The following is a 12,521-nucleotide window of genomic DNA, read 5'->3' on the forward strand; positions in this document are numbered from 1 at the left end:
GTTATCGAAAAATGGAACAGTGAAGTTCAAATATTACTTAAATATGCGTAGTAGTGGAATATTGTATTTTTCATATTGCTTGGCTGACTTTATATGTGAAAGTGTTGCACTACCTATATGCTTAGCTGCCTTAGTTTTTACCTTTCCTTATACGTACAAGGCCTTTTGGCCTGCCACAATAAAATTTGCTGGTATTGACTCTAACCTGCCTCTGAAGCACCAAAGAAAGAGTAGAAACAAATGTATACTCACTAATGGCAACAGATCAGGGTTACCATCTCACATAATAGGGGATAGTACACTTCTAAATACTCTAGTGGAGGACTGATATGTGCCTCTGACAGGCACTTTAATTAAGATACTTGAATCCTGCAGCAATAGTTCTATTATTCATATACCTAATTTTATGTTGATTTATCACACAAGTACACTTCCTCTGGCTCCAAATGGAATACACAATGTATGTGATGATCATGGTTGGTGATAAGATGACAGTCGGAGCTAACGTATGGACTTTAAGACACAAGAAGCAGAAGCATAACCAAACATGCATTTGAAAATAAGCTAAGAATATTGGGGAGTTTCCAATCCAAACTTAGATGCAGGAAATTCATATTAGCCAATCAAGTACTTCATTCCAGAAGCTTGAAGGGCAAGGGTAAGGACACTGAAGAATATTAAGTGTAAAGCTATTGCAAATGACCCTTAAGGTTAGCTCAAAGTCATACTGATAAAGATTACAAAATACCTATAAAAATGAAGTGGTGAGTCTTTTGAAAACAGCCTCAAGCATCTGATTACAAGGGTAACCCGTATCAGCTATATGTACTTTTCACATACAAATACCCGACTGAAAACTGGAATACTAGCCTAGGCCTACTCAGACCAGCAACTCATCCAGTATTCTATTCCTTCTTTGTTTCCCTTTAAACATAACCACTACTGCAAGTTCCACCCATCATTTCAACTGTCTGGGAGCATAAAAGATTAAGGCTCCGAGCTCTTAAACTGCTTCCAGCAGTCAAAGGTACAAGACTTGATTCTTTCCGCCTTCATTTGCCTACTGTCTGACTAAGAAAGACAGTACTCCTTCACCAGTGAAAAGGTACACTTGTATCTAGAATGCTTACCTGGTTAACAGACTAAAACTAATTTTGAATGAACCAATTTCTTCCATTGGGGCATTCCAGTGCATCATTGCCTTGGGATGTAATTGCTCTTCAGCTTTTTTCTAATCTTTTTCCCTCTAGCTTTATGCCCTCTAGAGTTCCTGTCCTTTACCCGAGCAATTCATTCATTAGCACTACTTCACGAACTTGAAAAAATTACAATTTTTAAATGTATTCTGATTCTCTCTCTAGTCATCTTGGGTATGCATATTCTACTACTTTGCTTCCTAATTTTTCTAATCTCTCATTAATAGCCGACTTACTAGCTTCTGTCTACAACATCTTAATCAGCCTGCTGTCTCTTCTTATGTTATGATCTCCACAGAAATACATGGTAATCAGAGTGATCTGCCCAATGCCCCAATACAGCAGAGGCAGAATCTCCTCCTCACCTGTAGAAAAAACATTCAGCAGCTTGCCTTTGCCACTGTGACTCTGTTCAATGAGTAAGTAATCTGTTATTAGCATCCCAAGTACTTTTTAGCCATTAGGAGTTTCTCAACTGAAAATTAATACATGAATTCCTCATTTTACAATACAAAACTTTACATTTCATACTGTAAGAAATGAGCTGACAAGTCCTGGAATGTGCTTTTATTAGGCAAAAGTTCCTTGGCTAAATTTTCCATGAAGCATTTCTTACATGCAAACAAGCTTAATGCCCAACCTTGGGAATCTATGAAATAAAGCATCAGAAATTAATAACTGCCATTACAGATTCCTGCAGATGTCTGCTCAGTCTTTGCTTTGGTAATGGCAGTGGTCCTCTTAATATCATTCCCTGCATCCTCCCTGAGAAACACTTTTAAATCTATGAAGTCACCTTTTCTTCACCCTCACTACTGTCAACATGCCTTAAGTAAAAGAAATTCATATTATATCATCGATTCAATACTCTGTGTATGGAAACCAGTACTGAACCACACTTGTATAGAATGATCAACCAACTAGAATCCATGACACTGGTATTCTTGCAGAGACTCTAGAAATGTGAAACTTCTGCAGTTTAGTGTATATACCTTTACTTTCTCATCATTAAGAAAAACACTAATCATTCTAATTTTGCTTTCTGTCTACTACAGTTCAATATTAGTGAAAGTGCTCACTACATTGTTTAGGTAGATATTTTGGAATAAAAAAGCACTACAGAATAAGTTTAGACAGCTTCCACAGAAGTATGGGTGAATACTGATCTTATTTCACTGGCAAACTGCACATCCCTTTAGCGTTTTCACATCCTCAAAGTTCCTTATCCCTTATTTTGCTCTTTCAAACTACTGACATCTACCTTTGTGAACAATGGATAAAACACTCAACATGCCCATGTGTGAACTCTGCCATTCAGACTTCTCTTTCTTTTTCTTATTAATATCCGTCTTAATTTTCTTATTAATTTTTTTGTTTTTCTATCACAAAGCTTTCCTTCTCTCCTCCTCTCCTTAGTGAAATGAAGTTCATTGCCAGTTTCAGCAGTTATCACCCTCCTGACCCCCCTTCCCTCTTCAAATACAAATTCTCATTCAAATGTTATCTACAGTATGTACTGCTTACACACATCCCAAAGACTTTAAACAGAGTCAAAGCATTATTATGTTTAAATGGGTAAAACTGCAAATGTTCTTACATAATGCACTACGCAGAAGTTGAAATACTAAAGGCGATCTGCACAAATGGCTATAAAATATCAATTCTTTATTGCTTCACAAAATACAACAGTACGTGTCACAAACAATTACACTGAATTATGAGAAAAAAAAAGACTCTGAAGTTTGTAATCAAAGTCTGAGAGGAATGATTGGCCAATATTTAGGCTGCTTTTTGTCACAGTTTCTGTCAAAGGTGAGCTGCATGGCTGTCTCCATTCCCTGGATTTTAGAAGCATCTTCACCGTACAGTAACTTCATTTCTGCCACTCTTCTCTCCCCAGGCCTCTCTGCAGGTGGCTCAACTGTACGCCCTTTAACAAGATGCAGATCATGATCAGCTGCTACATAGGTTTCTAAAACCTGTGCACTAATTTGATGTTGTCTTTCTGCAATGAAACAAGAACACAGAAAATATCTGGCATAAGTTTTAGGCTTACAAGCAGTTAACAAAACAATATAATGACATACCTGAAAATATTTGTAACTGTAAATTTAGAAGGTAAATTCCTCTCACTGGATTTGCTAATACCACTTTATTAACTCTGCATCTTTTTAAGAAATAACTACAGAATTACAGATGTGTGGCTTGAAGGAACTATGAAATCACTAGCATTTTATCTTTGCCTCAGTATTACTTTATTTTTACTAACATATCTCTGAATAGATCAGAGAAAAAAATTACATAGTAAAAGTATGAGACAAAACAGCAAATTTATCAATTTTAACACGGATCCCTGGAGAGACCTGGTCCCCATCTCTTTCCTCCTGCCCTCCTTCCATACTAGATGCTCCTGATGCCACATATGGCTATAGCAATGGAAGACAATAGGGGCAACCACCTGTACCCAATACCTGGAATGAAACCACCATTTATTTTCCTTTCTGCATGAAATGAAGAAAATGGTCCGCTGTTGTATGTCCCAATGCCCAGATGGCCTTTCGACAGCAGATGTCACGTCCCACACTTAATTACCATAAACATATTACACTGTACTGAACTAAAAGCAAAGCAATCTGGCTCCCAGTTAAAAAGCAGACCTGCTCCTAGACTAACAACTGTTCAGGCTCCTACATGAACATACTCTTCCTTCTTTAACCTCAAAACGTAACCCCCCCCCCTTTATAAACTATTAAACTTGAATCACTCAGGCCCTACAACAAGGTCTCAGTATCCTTAATATGATCACCAAGATCTTGTGCATCACTGAGGAAAATAATGTAAGCTGTATTAGAACAGGGAAATATACAGAAGAGACCCCTATGTACCACAGAGATGAGCCCATGAATATCTTCTTTTGAGCTCAAAAGACTGTTTACAAAGCTACTGTAGTCAAGTTCAGGCAGATGCAAGGAGAAGTGTTGCAGATGTAGTATCGAGCTTTAGTGAAACTTCATGGTCAGCCAGAAATGTCATGTTATGTGATTTGTTCAACATAGAAATATATGTACTCTTCTGTAGCCGTAACCCTACAGCAGTGGACCTAAAAGACCCAGAAATATTGGCAGTTTCAAAGTCAAAGGTACTTAAACCAGAGTTTCACTCAACAGCTGAATTGCACATGTAAAAAAAATGCAGTTCAGAGAATGGGACTATGGTCGATGTTGGTAAGTTTACAGATGCTGACAATATCATTATATAAGTTGATACCAGTATCCTAATTTGGTATCCAAGTTGATACCAGTATCCTCATTTGGTATCCAGTTGCCCAGCTTGGGTTACCTGGGATAGCTCTACTGAGTAAAAGCTGTACGCAAAACCAATCAATCTGCCAAACATGAACTAAGAATTGCTACACTCAAGTGTAGGTTCACTGACAGAATGCAGCTTGGAAGTGGATAACATGATAAGGAGGAGACAAAACGGAAGAGCAGTGCAGCAAAGCCACTTCGCTTAAGGTCCAGAGTCTCCTACACATGGGGATGACAAACTAGAACTTGTTTGGGAATTGTGTTGAGGTACGGGCTTTAGAAGACAGTGATGTCACACAATTAGTGACAGACTCATGGTAATTACACTCCAGTGTAAGGATAAGTCACATCTCAGCAGGGTTATAATAGTGAATAAAAGAGTGCATTCATACAGCAGTTGTAGGACCTACTAGATAAATCAGACAATATGAACTGGTGCTGAAAATGAGTGACCTGAATGCACATATCACACAGTCAGAACATGATGGGAGGACTGTCTGGGTCCACATGGGTGGATCAACAGGAATAAAGGAGAGACCAATCTAGAGTTCTGCCTGGTAAATGCTTTGATGGTAGCCAACATGTAATGCAGGAAGAGAGACCGCCACAATATCACATCCAAGAGCGGCCAACATGCACCCCAGATAGACTTACTGCTATGGAATGGGCACTGGAAAAGAATCAGTGATTGCAAAGTCATCCCCTTTGAAACAGTCAGCCCATAGCATAAACCACTGACTGCCACAATCAGCTGTAAATAGTGGTCAGAAAAGGTCAACAGAAACTAGGCTGAAGACCTGAAAGTTGACGGGAGAGAAAGCACAACAATTCAGGGAATTACTATAGGCTCTAGTACCTCAGGAAGAAGAGGAAATAGGTGTCATTGCAAAAAAATGGCAGTGACTCGAAACAGCAAGTGTGAGGACTACAAAACAGGCATGTGGCTGAGAGCCAGGTACGGTAATAAGGCACATAAGGAAAGCTGGTGGTGGAATGCAGGAGTTCAAGAAGTTATCAAAAGAAAGAGGGTGTGCATGAAAAAGTGGGAAACAGAAAAGATGGACCAGGTTAAGAGAGGAGATGCAATACCAAAGAACAAGGCATCAGAAGCACTCCACTATGTTCTGTAAAGTGTCTCGGTAAATGGCCCAAAGAAACTTATCAAGTTGCAAAGCAAATACAGAAAGCTAAAGAAGATAGTCAGGCACCCTTCATAAGAGATGCCATGCCAACAACAACCTGCTCACCAGTTCACAGGATGTCAAAGGCAGATGGAAGGAGTACTTCCAGCTGTTTCTGAATGAAGAAAACCCCACAGAAATTGAAATGCCCAAGACACAGCAAGAGATGTAATAAGAGGAGTCTACCATAAAAGAAGTAAGAACAGCACTAAGGAAAATTAAGTTATGGAAAGCAGTGGGCTCAGATGAGGTCACAGCAGATATGATAAAGACGTTGGATGAATTAGGGGAGAAATAGCTCCTGCGGGTACTCCTAGCAGTATGGAGAGAAAGGCACATTCCAGATGACTGCAAAATCAGCATACCACTGCCAGAGTACAAAAAAAAAGGGGACATCCACAAATGTAGGCAGTACAGGAGTATCACATTCCTATCACACTGCATGAAAGTTCTGGAGAGAATGATTAAAAAATGAACACACAGAATACTAGAAAGTAAGATGGGAAATGAGCAGTCCGGATTCAAATCAGGATGCAGCACAACTGAACCAATGTTTCCAGTAAGACGGACAGCTGCAAATAAGCTAGAGATGACGAAAGAATCTAAGTGGGCATTCCTACACTTAGAGAAAGCATATGACAAGGTCCCAAGAAAGCTGATTTGGGCAGTCCTGATGTGGTTTGAATATTGGCAGACTTAGTGCAGGCTATATACAGTGGATATAAAAAGTTTACACACCCCTGTTAAAATGCCAGTTTTTTGTGATATACAAAATGAGACCACAATAAATCATTTCAAAACTTTTACCACCTTTAATGTGACCTATAGCCTGTACAACTCAATTGAAAAACAAATCTGTTAGGGGAAAAAATAAAAAAATGTACAATAAGCTGGTTGCATAAGTGTGCACACTCAAACTAATACTTTGTTGAAGCATCTTTTGATTTAATTACAGCATTCAGTCTTCTTGGGTACACACCTGCCATCAATTAAAGAGACTCTGATTAACCCCAGATAAAGTTCCCCTGTCCTAGTAGGACTTCCCTGACATTTACACGGTTGGCTGCTACAGCAAAAGCCATGGTTTGCAGAGAGCTTACAAAGCATCAAAGGGATCACTGTTGAAAGGTATCAGTCAGGAGAAGGGTACAAAAAATTTTCCACAGGATTGGATATACCATGGAACACAGTGAAGACAGTCAACAAAAAGTGGAGAAAATATGGAACAGTAATGTTGCAAAGAACTGGATGTACCTCCAAAATTGATGAAAAGACGAGACGAAAACTGGTTAGGCAGGCTGACAAGAGACCTACAGCAACACTGAAGGAGCTGCAGGAATTTCTGGCAAGTACTGATTGTGTACTACATGTGACAACAATCTCGTGTATTCTCCATATGTCTGGGCTATGGGGTAGAGTTGCAAGACGGAAGCCTTTTCTTACATAGAAAAACATCCAGGCCCGGCTAAAATTTGAAAAACAATACATCAAGTTTCCCAAAAGCATGCAGGAAAATGTGTTATGGTCCGATGAGACCAAGGTTGAACTTTTTGGCCACAATTCCAAAAGGTACGTTTGGCGCAAAAGCAACACTTCACATCACTAAAAGAACACCATCCCCATGTTGAAGCATGGTGGTGGCAGTATCATGCTTTGGGGTTGTTTTTCTTCACCTGGAACTGGGGCTTTAGTCAAGGTGGAGGGAATTATGAACAGTTCCAAATACCAGTCACTTTTGGCCCAAAACCTTTAGGCATCTGCTAGAAATCTGAAGATGAAGAGGAATTTCACCTTTCAACACGACAATGACCCCAAGCATACATCCAAATCAACAAAAGAACGGCTTCACTAGAAGAAAATTAAAGTTTTGGAATGGTCAGGCCACAGCCCAAACCTAAAGCCAATAGAAAATCTGTGGGGTGACCTGAAGAGGGCTGCGCACAAGAGATGCCTTCGCAATCTGACAGATTTGGAGCGTTCTGCAAGGAATATTGCCAAGTCAAGATGTGCCATGCTGATAGACTCCTACCCAAGAAGACTGAATGTTGTAATTAAATTAAAAGGTGCTTTAACAAAGTATTAGTTTAAGGGTGTGTACACACAACAAAGTATTAGTTTAAGGGTGTGCACACTTATGCAACCAACGTATTGTACATTTTTTATTTTTATATTTTTCCCATAACAGATGTGTTTGTTTTTCAATTGAATCGTACAGGTTATATGTCACATTAAAGGTGGGAAAAGTTTTGAAATGATTTATTGTGGTCCAATTTTTTTATATCACAAAAACCTGGCATTTTAACAGGGGTGTGTACACTTTTTATATCCACTGTATGATCACAGAGTCATCCTGGAGATGTGAGCTGTAAGTTCTAAGTCTGTGACTGATCACGGTCTTTCAGGAGTGGGGCACTCCAGTGATCAACCTTTTTCTTACTCAAGAGGACACAGTTGTTCCGTTTTCTTCCTGCTGCAAGATAAAGTGGAGCTTTAATTTAATACAATTTGATTACTTTTGTATAAATGTAAATTTGCCTGTGTTACAAGTGATGATTCAATAAAGATGTTTTAAAAACAAAAGTGGAGGCAGTGATGAGTGCATTTTACCTCCTATGCACAGATTCCTGTATGCATTTTTGCTGATTTCATAGTGCATGGCAAAGATCAAAAAGGAAAGAGTTAAACTCATCAGTGACAGAGAATGATAGTTACCGAATCTCAAGTCCATATGGAGATAGAAAGTGCTCTCAGTTCAAGCAAGATATGTCTCTCATAGTTGCAGCAAAAGATGTTTGCACTCAAAGGCCTGTCTTTTGATGTAGACCCACTTGATCATGCTAGATTTACTGGCTGGGGTCTTAGGATTTTTTCACTTTGCTAGGAAGCCTATTCAGCAGGCATGTCTCTCAGTGAAAATAGTTCTTATGTGGACAGTGTGTTCCCCTTGTACTACTTCAGTCTGTTAACTTTCAGGTAATCTTTCTTTATATCAGACACCTGTATGATTTAGGCCTTGTATGTTCCACATTCTTTTGACACTGACTAGTGCTTATTTGGAGCGGACAAGTCCTTAGATTTGAAGGTCTCATAGTGAAGTTAAGAAGCTACAGCTATTACTATCGCCTGAGATTCACCCAGACTTTAGAAGCATAAACTGAAGCAAAAAGTCCTCTCTGGGTCACTAACACAATAAGAGAAAGGAGGAAGTAATTCCTAAAATAATTTTACAAGTTGTGGTGAGCAAGTCTCCTCCAGGGTTAAACTCACACAGTTTGCCTTCCCTAGCTGAGTGAGAAGTTTCAATAATCAAAGTCCAGACCATCATCTGCAAGCTCTTCTCCCTTGTCTCCAGCTTAATTTTACTATGACAAGTTAATGAAAGACATTCTTTGGGCTGAAAAGATGATGTCTGCAGCTTCATTCCCATATGTAGAGGGGCATCTTCTCTCATTTTCTCCTATTCCTAAATGTCTTACAGATTTTCTTCACTTATACACTTGACATTGGCACTGGTATTGAGGATAATGACATCATCAACCCCTTTTTTCTGCATGGGGTTGGGGTGTTGTGCCAACTGTTGCCATCTCTCTCAATTCAGTGCTACTCTCCTACCTTCTTTGACAGTCATGCATGATGTTCACAGGTCTTCTCTCATGCAATCCAGTGGACATCCTTGCTTCCTCTTGCCTTCTTCCGGTCTGTCCCTTTTTCACAACATTGTCCTGCTTTTTTGCATAAATGTCCAAGCCACTATAATCTGCACTGTTTGACCTGCTCTCCAATTAGAGCTACTTTGGCTACTGTTCTGATGTCATTTCTTCTTCTGTCCCACAGCATGCACCTTACTACTGGTCTCAGGCACTTCATCTCCATCACCTCTAGCTGCCTCAACTACTCTGACTTAACTGCCCAGGTTTCTGTACCATAGAGTAGCACTTGTCAAACCACTGGTTTGATCACATTACATTTTAGCTTCTTTGGCATTCTTTTGTCATCTACTACTCCTGACACATATGTGCCCATTTGGTGGCAGCCCTTGTGATTCTAGCTTTGGCCTCCTCTTTCAGACTTCTCTTCTCAATCACCCCACCCAGATAATTGAGATTATTAACCTGTTCCACTGTTTTTCCTTCTATCTCAGTTCTCAGCTTCTTCAGATTTTCCCCATTTGCTGCCATTACACCTGACTTATCTGTACACCATTGCATCCTGTGTGATTTCAGTTTTACATTCCATGTCCCCTACCCTTTGCTGAAGTTCTTGCTCGGAGTCTGCCTGTAATGCCACATCATCTGCATACAGCAACTTTGTTGATCTGTCCCCTCCAACCTGTTTTTGCTGATGTAGTCCATTATTGCTATAAACAGCAGTGGGCTCAGAGCTGAATCCTGATGCACACTCAGTCCCACTGGATACCCATCTGCGAGACTGAACACTGTTTGTACTTGTCATTGGCTGCAGGTACAGTGGATATAAAAAGTTTAAACACCCCTGTTAAAATGCCAGGTTTTTGTGATATAAAAAAGGAGACCACAATAAATCATGTCAAAACTTTTCTCAACTTTAATGTGACCTATAACCTCTACAATTCAATTGAAAAACAAACAAATCTGTTGGGGGAAAAATATAAAAAAAAATGTACAATAAGCTGGTTGCATAAGTGTGCACACCCTTAAACTAATACTTTGTTGAAGCAACTTTTAATTTAATTACTGGATTCAGTCTTCTTGGGTAAGAGTCTATCAGCATGGCACATCATGGTGATTCTGAACTTAATAAAACCTCACAGTTCATTGCAACACCCAGATCTTCTAGTGTGTAAATAGTACCATGAAGGTCAATGTAGCTGTAAAACCTAGAATGCATAGCACAGTCTACTCTTGGATCCTAATTTGCATCTTTATCCAGTGAGAGGAGGCCATGACCTCCAGGGATCTGTCTAAGAGTAGGAAAGATTGATAATGGACAGTGTCTAACTCTATACTGACAAAGACAATCTTTTCAGAAGCAAATAGAACTTCCGCCAATTTATGGTGACACCCCCAGAGACTGTAACCATGGAAATGCCCTCCACAAGGACACTTCCATGGAGCACTCTGGGTGGGGATATGAGAAAAGTTCAGTTGTGTACATTTACCTTAAATGTAGATGTTTGAGTGTATTCACTGTTGCAGTCATCACATTTGGGTTATCTGCTTGCAGTAGCCCTCAGTCGGCCTGATTAACAAAGTCATGGGTCCTGCGTCGGTTGCGGTCCCTTCTTCCATGACGTCAGGTCGTCAGAGGTATAAAAATTGCAGCTGACGCCATTACATCAGTTTTTCTTGCCCCAGATGTCAGGTGCCCCCCTAATGGGAAGCAATTAAATCTATAAATATACAAAGTTATACCTCTAACAAAAAAGCAAATACACCAAAAAGCTTTTGAGCACGGTAAAGTAGAGTAGAGGTATAGCCCAAAGAAGAAAGGGGGCTGGAGGGAGGGTAACCAGGACTGCAACAGTGAATACACTCGAACATCTACATTTATGGCAAGTGTACACAACTGTACTATGTTCTTCGTGTTTCACTGTTGCAGTCATCACATTTGGGTAGATTCCAAAAGCTAAGGATGGGAGGAGGAATTTAGATAGCATTAGCACCAGCTATAAGGCCCTGCAAGACTGCAGTGTCAAAGCCAGCTCTGGATTTAGAGAAAATTGGCAGATGGTAATGCTTGGTGAAAGTATGTACTGACCTCCAGATAGCAGCTTCTAGGATGTCCCTGGTAGGGACGCCTCTGATAAAGGCTGTAGAGGTAGATATAAGCCTGGTTGAGTGGGGTCTGATCCCCTGCTGGATGGGTTTTCCATGGTGCTTGTAGCAGAAATGAATGCAATAACCTATCCATTTGGAAATGGTTTGCTTTGAAATAGCCTTCCTCTCTGCCCCTGCAGCAAATGCCACCAGCAGTTTGTCAGATTTCCTTTGAGGTTTACTCCTGTCCAAATAGAATCTAAGCTGTCTGTGCACGTCTAAGGAGTGCAGTATCCGTTCCCCTTTATTCTGTGGGTTAGGAAAGAAGGTTGACAAATGAATGGACTGATTAAGGGCCACAGTGCATACCACCTTGGGCATGAAGGAGGGATTGGTCCTGAGGGGCACCCTGTCCTCATGAAAGATGATGAAAGGATCCACTGCCATGAGGGCCTGTAATTCAGATACCCTTCTTGCTGAAGTGATTGCTAAAAGGAAAGCTGTTTTCCAAGAAAGGAATTTTAAATCCGCAGTGGCAGCTGGCTCGAAAGGAGGAAGGGTGAGCTTTTCCAATACAAAGTTAAGGTCCCAGGCTGGAGTTGGGGTCTCCTGGGTGGTCGTAGATTTTTGGCCCCTCTGAGGAACTGCTTAAGCAGTGGATGAGAGAAGAGGGGAGGTTCTGTGTTATAATGAGCTGAAATGGCTGAGGCGTGAATTTTGATGGCGGAGAATGACAGGCCCTTGTGAAGCATCTCAGTTAAGTATTGTACAATCTGAGGTAAATTGGGCACTGCTGTGCTCTTCCCTTGAAATTGGTTCCAGGCACATAATCTTTTCTATTTTTCAGCATAAGATTTTCTAGTACTAGGCCTCCTTGCCTCTAAAATATTCATCACTGGTTTACTGAGGGATGGTAAAGGAGAGATTAGGTAATTAGCCAGGCTGCTAGATTCAGTGTATGAAGCTGAGGGTGCAGAATCTGGTTCTCCTGCTGAGACAATAGGATAGGAGTCTGAGGCAGGTGCCATTGGGCCAACAGTGACACACTGCGCAAGAGGGGGTACCGGTGTTGGCGTGGCCAGTCTGGTGCAATCAAAATCG

The 12,521-nt window shown here is 40.4% G+C and overlaps 1 protein-coding gene across 1 annotated transcript in view; it reads right to left on the reverse strand.

Annotated features, from left to right (window-relative positions):
• Positions 1-2,844: 2,844 nt before the first annotated feature.
• GEMIN8 (gem nuclear organelle associated protein 8) overlaps positions 2,845-12,521 on the reverse strand; it is a 283,211-nt gene continuing 273,534 nt past the window's right edge. The window contains exon 4 of the mRNA XM_044065740.1: positions 2,845-3,201. Coding sequence (XP_043921675.1) covers positions 2,945-3,201 — 257 coding nt within the window. The 3' untranslated portion in view covers positions 2,845-2,944. The remainder of the gene's footprint in view (positions 3,202-12,521) is intronic.

Source organism: Protopterus annectens, chromosome 1.part0, assembly GCF_019279795.1.
Source record: "Protopterus annectens isolate FY-2018-M chromosome 1.part0, PAN1.0, whole genome shotgun sequence".
In the NCBI taxonomy this organism is placed as follows: Eukaryota; Metazoa; Chordata; order Ceratodontiformes; family Protopteridae; genus Protopterus; species Protopterus annectens.